Source organism: Cetorhinus maximus, chromosome 25 (assembly GCF_964194155.1).
Source record: "Cetorhinus maximus chromosome 25, sCetMax3.hap1.1, whole genome shotgun sequence".
Lineage (NCBI taxonomy): Eukaryota > Metazoa > Chordata > Chondrichthyes > Lamniformes > Cetorhinidae > Cetorhinus > Cetorhinus maximus.
Window position 1 is genome coordinate 40592411 of NC_135903.1, and position 9009 is coordinate 40601419.

Sequence of the window (9009 nt, forward strand, 5' to 3'; positions counted from 1 at the left end):
GGTCAGGGTCGGAAATAGGGGGTCCCGATCCTGATCAGGCGATCTGGACCATTGTCTTTGATTCCAAAGTCTTACTAATGGCTGTGAACAACATTGGACTCAGCTACAATCCCTGTGGGACCCCACTTCCCACCTTCGGCCGTTCTGAATCCCTACTCTACTCTTAGTTTTCTGTCTTGCAGCCAGCTAGCTATTCTGCTACTTGTCCCCTGACTCCACACACTCTGGCCTCTTCATTAGAATATTATGTGGTACCTTATAGAAGGCCTTTTTGCAAATCTGTAAGTATTACATCTACTACATTACCATTGTCTATTCCTCTGCCATCTTTTCAAAGGAATACAATGAAGTTGGCCACTTTCCTTTTGAAACCCATGCTGATTATTCAACATCATAATTTTGGTTTCTAGATGTTTTTCTATTTTCTCTTTTAGTAGTGCTTCCATTATCTTTCCCAACACTGACATTAAGCTGACTCATTTGTAGCCCCCTGAACAGTTGATACGAACAGTGTAATGGGCACAGAGGGCACAAAATTCTTCAGCTGTATTCAAGAGAACCTTTTCAGCCAGTATGTAACAAGCCCATTGAGAGGGGGCACAATTCTAGATTTAGTCTTAGGAAATGAAGCTGGGCAAGTGGATGAAGTAGCAGTGGGGGACCATTTTGGAGACAGTGACCACAATACAGTTAGATTTAGCTTATTATGGTAAAGGACAAAGATAGAACAGGAGTAAAAATGCTAAATTGAGGAAGACAAATTTTACAAAGCTGAGTGGTGAACTGGCAAAAGTGGACTGGATACAGCTATTAGAAGGGAAAAAAGTGTCAAATCAGTGGGATATATTCAAAAGTGAAATTCTACAGGCACAGTGCAGACATGTCCCCACAAAGAAAGAGGGTGGTACTGTCAAATCTAGAGCCCCCTGGTTATCCAGAAGCATACAGGGTAAGAGAAAGCAGAAAAAGAAAATTTATGACAATACTGTAGAAAGCCTAGAGGAGTACAGAAAGTACAGGGGTGAAGTATAAATGGAAATTAGGAAAGCAAAGAAAGGATAGGAAAAAATGTTGGCAGGTAAAATCAAAGAAAACCCAAAGATGTTTTACCAGTACGTTAAGAGCAAGAGAATAACTAAGGAAAGGGTAGGGCCTATCAGAGATGCACATGGTAACTTGTGTGTTGATGCTGTGGATGTGGGCAGGGGTTCTCAGTGAGTACTTTGTCTCTGTCCTCACTAAGGAGAGGGATGATGCAGACATTCAGGTTGAGGGAGAGGAGTGTGAAGTATTAGATAAAATAAGCACAGTGAGAGAGGAAGTTCATGGAGGGACTGACATCCTTGAACATGGATAAATCACCAGGGCTGGATGGGTTTTATCCCAAGTTGTTAAAGGAAGCCAGGGAGGAAATAGCAGATGCTCTGAGGGTCATTTTCCAATCCTCACTAGATATAGGTGAGGTACCAGAGGACTAGAGGTCTGTGATAAACCAAATAATTATAGGCTGGTAGGTCTGACTTTGGTGGTGGGTAAATTATTGGAATCAATCCTGAGAGACAGGATAAACCTAGAAAGGCTCGGATTGATCAGGGATAGTCAGTGTGGTTTTGTTAGGGGAAGATAGTGTCTCACTAACTGAACAGAATTTTTTGAGGAAGTAACAAGGAGGATTGATGAGGGTAGTGTAGTGGATGTTGTCTACATAGATTTCAGTGAGGCATTTGATAAGGTCCCACATGGCAGACTGGTCAGAAAAGTGAGATCCCATGGGATACAGGGGAATGTGGTGAGTTGGATCCAGAATTGGCTCAGCGACAGGAAACAAAGGGTAATGGTCGATGGATATTTTTGCGAATGGAAAACGGTTTCCAGTGGTGTTCCACAAAGCTCAGTGTCGGAGCCCTTGCTGTTTGTTGTATATATTAATGATCTGAACTTAAATGTGGGAAGCATGATTGGGAAATTTGCAGATGACACAAAAATTGTCCATTTCATTGATAGTGAAGAGGATAGCTGTTGTCACCAGAAAGATATCAATAGTTTGGTTAAGTGGGCGGAGAAGTGGCAAATGGAATTCAATCCGGAAAAGTCTAAGGTAATGCATTTGGGGCGGGCAAACAAAGCAAGGGAATAGTCAATAAACGGGAGGATATTGATGGGGGCTGAGGAAGTGAGAGACCTTGGAGTGCATATTCACAGGGTCCTGAAGATGGTAGGACAGGTGGATAAGGTGACAAAGAAAGCATATGGAATGCTTTCCTTTATTGGGCGAGGTATTGAATACAAAAGCAGGGGTGTAAAGATGGAATTGTATAAAACGCTGGTTAGGCCACAGCTGGAATTTAGTGTACAGTTCTGATCACCACATTGCAGGAAGGACATAATTGCTCTGGAGAGAGTACAGAGGAGATTTACAAGAATGTTACCAGGGCTGGAAAACTGCAGCTATGAGGAAAGATTGGATAGGCTGGGGTTGTTTCGCTTAGAACAGAGGAGGCTGAGGGGGTGACCTAACTGAGACGTACAAAATTATGAAGGGCCTAGATAGGGCCCTGTTTCTCCTAGCTGAGGCATCAATTACTGGGGGACATAGATTTAAGGTGAATGGTAGGAGGATTAGAGGGGACATGAGTAAAAACCTTTTCAGCCAGAGGGTTGTGGGCATCTGGAATTCACTGCCTAAATCAGTGGTTGAGGCTGAAAAGCTCAATCCATTTAAAAGGTACCTGGATCTGCTCCTGAAGTGCTGTAACCTGCAAGGCTATGGACCAGGTGCTGGAAAGTGGGATTAAAAATGAGTGGCTAGATTCTTTTTCTGTCCTTTTTTGACTGGAGCAGACACAATAGGCTGAATGGGCCTATGTCCCTTCTTAAATATAGGTACAACATTAGCTATCCACCAGTCCTCTGGCACTAAATGTTTTCTGATGAATTATTGTTATGTGTCACAGTTTCTCTATTTATTTTTGTCTAAATTCTTCTTAAATGCGCTGATACAATCTATCCAATCGGCTTCACAAAATCACAGAATTGTTAGGGTGTAGAAAGAGGCCATTCGGCCCATCGTGTCTGCACCGGCTCTGAGTATTTTAACTTAGTACCAATCTCTTGCCTTTTCCCTGTTACCCTGCACATTGGTTCTATTTAAATAATTATCCAATGCCCTCTTGAATGCCTCAACTGAACTTGCCTCCACCAGACTCCCAGGCAGTGCATTTCAAACCCTAACTACTTGCTGTGTGAAAAAGTTTTTTCTTACCTCGCATTTGCTTCTCTTGCAAAACACTTTAAAACTCTGCCCTCTGGTTCTTGATCTGTTTATGAACAGGAACAGTTTCTCCCTATCTACTCTGTTCAGACCCCTCATGATTCTGAAAACTTCTATCAAGTCTCCTCTTAGCCTTCTCCTCTCCAAGGACAACAGTCCCAACTTCTCCAATCTTTCCTCATAACTGAAGTGTCTCATCCCTGGAACCATTCTCATAAACCTCTGCTGCACTCTCTCCTATGCATTCACATCCTTCCTATAGTGTGGCACCCAGAACTGTACGCAATACTCCAGCTGAGGTCAAAACCTCCCTGCTCTTGTACTCTGTGCCCCTATTAATGAAGCCTAGAGTACTGTACGCTTTAGAAACAGCTCTCTCTACCTGTCCTGCCACCTTTAATGACTTGTGCACATATACACCCAGGTCTCTCTGCTCCTGCACACCCTTTAGAATAGTATCCTTTATTTTATACTGTCTCTCCATGTTCTTTGTACCAAAGTGTATCACCTTACACTTCTCTGCATTGAACTTCATCTGGAACTATCTGCCCACTGCACCAATGTGTCAATGTCCTTTTGAAGTTCTACATTGTCCTCCTCACAGTTTGCAATTCTCCCAAGTTTTGTGTCGTCCGCAAAATTTGAAATTGTCCCCTGCACACCAAGATCTAGATCATTTATATATATATATCAGGAAAAGCAAGGGTCCCAATACCGACCCCTGGGGAACTCCACTACAAACCCTCTTCCAGCCCGAAAAATACCCATTGACCATTGCTCTCTGTTTCCTATCCCTCAGCCAATTTTGTATCCAAGTTACTACTGTCCCTTTTATTCCATGGCCTATAACTTTCCTCACAAGTCTGTTGTTTGGCACTCAAATGCCTTTTGGAAGCCAAAATACACCCCATCAACCATCTCTGTTTCCTCTTCAAAAAACTCCAGCAAGTTAGTTAGACATGATTTTCCTTTAACAAATCCATGCTGACTCTTCCGAATCAATCCACGTTTTTCCATGTGTCTATTAATTCTATCCTGAATAATTGTTTCTAGAAGATTCCCCGCCACCAAATTTAAACTGACTGGTCTGTAATTGCGGGCAGATCTTTACAACCTTGTTTGAACAAGGGCGTGATGTTTGCAATTCTCCAGTCCTCTGGCACCTCCCCCGAATCCAGGGAACATTGAAAGATTATAGCCTCTGTAATTTCCACTCTCACCTCCTTCAATATTCTTGGATACATCTCATTCGGTCCCGGTGCCTTATCAACTTTATGTACCGACGGCTTATCCAGTATCTCCTTCTTATCAATTTTAAACCCTTCTAGTGACTGAGTGCCTCCTCTGTCACCATGGCCTGGGCAGCATCTACCTCGTAGGTAAAGACAGATACAAAGTGTTCATTGAGCACCTCAGCCATGCCTCTTGCCTCTATGTCTAAATCCCCTTTTTGGTCCCTAATCGGTCCTACTCCTCTTTTTACCATCCTTTTACTATTGATGATCTTATAGAATACTTTGGGATTTCCTTTTCTGTTAGCTGCCAGTCTTTTTTCATTATCCCTCTTTACTTCTCGTATTTGCTTTTTCACATCCTCTCTGAACCTTCTGTATTCAGTTTGGTTCTCAATTGTATTTGCTACCTGACATCTGTCGTAAGCACACTTTTTCCTCTTTAACTTAATTTCTACCTCTTTGCCATCCAGGGAGTTCTGGATTTGTTTGTCCTACCCTTCCCTTTTGAGGGAACATATCTTGACTGTGCCGAAACCATTTTCTCTTTGAAGGTAGCCCATTATTCAGCTACTGTTTTTCCCGCCAACCTTTATCTCCTGTCTATGCGGCCCAGCTCCGTTCCTGCCCCACTGAAGTCCACTTTCAGCCAGTTGATTATTCGTACCCTGGATTGACTAATGTCATTTTCCACCGTCACCCTAAACCTTATGATAAAATGATCACTGTCCCCAAATGTTCCTCCACTGTCAATTGATCTACTTGGCTCACTTCATCCCCAAGAACCAGGTCTCGCAGTGCCTCCTTTCTTGTTGGACTGGACACAGACTGCTGTAGGAAATTCTCTTGAATACAATCTCGGAACGCTTGACCCTCACTGTCCCTTACACTACTACTATGCCAGTCTATATACAGGTAATTAAAGTCCCCCGTTATAACTACCATGCCAGTCCCAGTGTCCCAGGAATCTAAAGCTCTCCCTCCTGCACCATTTATTCAGCCAGGCATTCATCTGTCTTATCTTCCTATTTCTGTACTCACTTGCATGTGGCACTGGCAGTAATCCGGAGATTACTACTTTAGAGGTCCTGCTTGCTAATTTTCTACCTAGCTCCCTAAATTCTGATTGCAGGACCACATCCCCCTTCCTATCTATGTTGTTAGTATCAATGTGGACCACGGCCTCTGGCTGTTCACCCTCCCCCACAAGAATGTCCTGCAGCCGTTCTGTGACATCCTTGACCCTAGCACCAAGGAGGCAGCAAACCATCCTGGAGTCATGCTGATGGCTGCAGAAATGCCTGTCTGCTCCCCTAACTAAAGGATCCCCTATCAGTACTGCCCTTCTGCTCATCTTCCTCCCCTCCTATACAACTGGGCCACCTGTGGTGCTGTGGGCTTGGCTTCTGCTGCACTCCTCAAAGAGTTTATCAGCCTCACCGATATCCAGAATGTGCAGGATCTCTGGGGATTCCTGCACTACCTGCCTGTTTCCCTTGGACTACCTGGTGGCCACCCATTCCCGATCTGTCTGCTTGCCCCTAGCTTGCGGCTTCAATCCTCTTGGTTCATTTAATGTTTCCCCTCTTTTTATTATTTTAAATGTGGTTATAACAAATAAATACAGTTAGCTCATTCAGAAGCTGAGCCATGTGAGGGTGTTTTGCTGATAGTATTGTTATCCGGAGTGACCCAAAGAGAAGCCTGGGGGGCACAGATCAGTTAGGATTATGTGAGCCCTAAAGGGTATGAGATCTCTAGGGCCATCGCCGTGTGAGATAATTGATTGCTTTAAGACAGTGGGTTGCAATTGGTCTTGTTCATTAGAAGCCATCAGTTCCACTGCCTCTACCTCTCCCTTGCCCTTTTCTTTTTGTCTTTCTCTCTACCGCTCTCCCTCTCCATTCACCCCATCTCCTGTTCACTCTTTACTCCCTCCCTCTCTCCCTCTCTCCCTTCGCCATTCTCCCTCTGCCATTCTCTCAATGCCTCTCTTCCTCTCTCCCTTTCTCCACCCCCCTCTCTCTCCCTTTCTCTTTCTTTCTCTGTCTTTGTTTGGGCCTGCTGTCCTATTACCTTCATCATCCAACTCCGTGCTGATCCCTCTTTGAATGACATAACTGTGCAGTAGGCAGTCACTGATTTTTCCAAACCCCTGACAGGTTACAGAGTGCAGCAGAGTGCAGGGTGAGCATTCCAGGCAATGGAATACCTTAGCGTTATCCCGAAGGTGGGCTCCACTAAAACCCAGGTGGAGGTTTCCAACCAGAGTGAGGAGCCGCCAATGCGAAGGATGGTCCTAACCTCCCAAGAACAATCTGTGCTCGTGGCTCTTCTTACAATGGAGGCCTAGTAAAATGTTGCAGCCAGGAGGGTGATGATTACTTCCAGGAGAAATGAAACCATCTCCACATTAATGGAAAGATATCTCACCCTGTTCATGTCTGCATTAGGGTTGAAGCGATGGCCACAGTTTCCAACTATACCAACTAAGACTCCTGGAAAACCTGTCAGCTGGTAAAAGCTCTGTGTCTTTTCCATTAGCTCTATCCTTCCTACTGGGAAATGTAGCTAACAAGGCAGCAGTGACTTGATTTGCTCAGGAATGATTTTAAAGATGGCCCTGCAACACTCTCTGGATTTTGAAAGTTCTTCATTTTACCAGAGGTGTTCCATCTCCTAGACGGAGATCCTGACACAGGCCCCCACTCTCAAAATAGCAACAAATTATTTGCCCAGCAACTATCTAAAATCTTTTGCTTTGTAGCTGATGAATTAAAGCTTACGATCTGATGTCCTAACTTGAGTTAAGATGTTAGATCCACAAGTTCACCAGTAATCAGCATTGCCGAGTGCGTTCGAGTCATTTCCTGAGCTGGAGATAACACCCACTAGCAAAGTGGCTCCAAACTCTCCGAATCACCTGATTACACTCGCTAACTCCAAAACCAGTGAATACGTATAGTAATTATTAGAATAGGCTAGAATGATGAAAGAGGGAACTCTGCAATTATTGAATTGATATTTGGATACTGTGAGGGAATTAAGTGGAGCCCAATGGTTTCTAAATGTTAGATGGGTCTTTGCTCTGTGACCTCATATGTTTAATATTTTTTTAAAAATCAATTTTTAGGGGAATAGAGGTGGCATTGGAAAGACTGTATTTATCACTTGACTCTAGTTGGCCTGGGCAATAAGAGTCAACCATTTACTATGAGGCGTGAGTCACATATAGTCCAGGCTAGGTAAATGTGGCATGCTTCCACCGATGATAGACAACAGTAAATCATTTGGGTTTTTACAGCAATCTGATAGATTTTATGGTAATTCTCTGGTGCCAACCCACAAATGGTCATTTTAGATGAATTTCACCAATCTGCCAGGGGTGGGATTTGAATTCATGATATCTATGTTGCTAGTACACTGCCATAGCCATTAGGCTACTGTATTTGTGAATGGCTGTAATAACTATTCTATTAGGTTTTGTCCCAGAATATTTTTATTCTCCCAGATCTCACTGTTATAGATCATTATTATAGTGTCAGGAATAACACTGTCACCTTTGGGTCAGGAGATTGTGGGTTCAAGTCTCACTCCAGAGACTTGTAACAATTAATCCAGGCTGGTACCAGAATGCAGTACTGAGGGAGGGCTGCACTGTAAAGCACTTTAGGACACCCTGAGGTCCCCTATGGCACCTTATAAACATAAGCCTATCTTTCCTGTTGGTCTTCCATTCTCCTTCCAAGTTACCTTATAGTATCGAGCTGCTTCATTGATGGGATAAACTCGATGGTTCTTGTGTTTGTTTGAGTCCCTGCAGATTAGGCAAATTAACTCTTGGTCATCTTCACAAAAGAGCTTCAGCTTCTCCTTGTGCTGAGGACACATGTCATAATCCTTGGGGTAAAAGCCAAGCGAAGAGGCATCTGGGCTCAACGACCAAAGAAGCACGATTACAAAAATGAGGATGACTAGAAGCAGGAATCCAAAATTATTGTCACCACTTGACTCCGTTTCTTCTGAACTGTTCCCTTTCTTTGACTGGAGTATCTCGACCACACAGGCCAGTGTACGATTAGTTCTCAAGGTGCCCGAGGAGTACTGTCGACACAGTGGGCAGATGGATGTTTCCTCCCTGTCCCAATACTCTGTTATACAGGGTCTGCAGAAATCATGTTCACACTCTGTGGTGACTGGATCTTTAAATGTATCCAAACATATCGAGCATGAGAACTGGCTTCTGATGTCATCTTCTACAGACATGGTGGGAGTTTAGCACCTTTGTGCTGTCTTGATCTTCTGGCTTTAAATCTTCTAGTTCCAACATACAGAGAAGCCTGCTATCCCTGTGTTCAGAAGAAAAACATGAGACAGTCTCATTACATGGGCAAGGATTTTTCAAATATACATGTACACACTCCATCATCTGCCTCTTGCTGAGTCTAAACACCACTAACTAATTCTAAATTCCATTGTCACTCCTGCCTGGATGGACAGATCTAA

At 43.6% G+C, this 9009-nt stretch overlaps 1 protein-coding gene across 1 annotated transcript in view; it reads right to left on the reverse strand.

Moving 5' to 3' along the window:
- The window catches only part of LOC144667700 (E3 ubiquitin-protein ligase TRIM39-like), a 48890-nt gene extending 40121 nt beyond the window's left edge, over positions 1-8769 (reverse strand). Inside the window, exon 1 of the mRNA XM_078529152.1 lies at positions 8257-8769. Coding sequence (XP_078385278.1) covers positions 8257-8769 — 513 coding nt within the window. The remainder of the gene's footprint in view (positions 1-8256) is intronic.
- Positions 8770-9009: the final 240 nt, after the last annotated feature.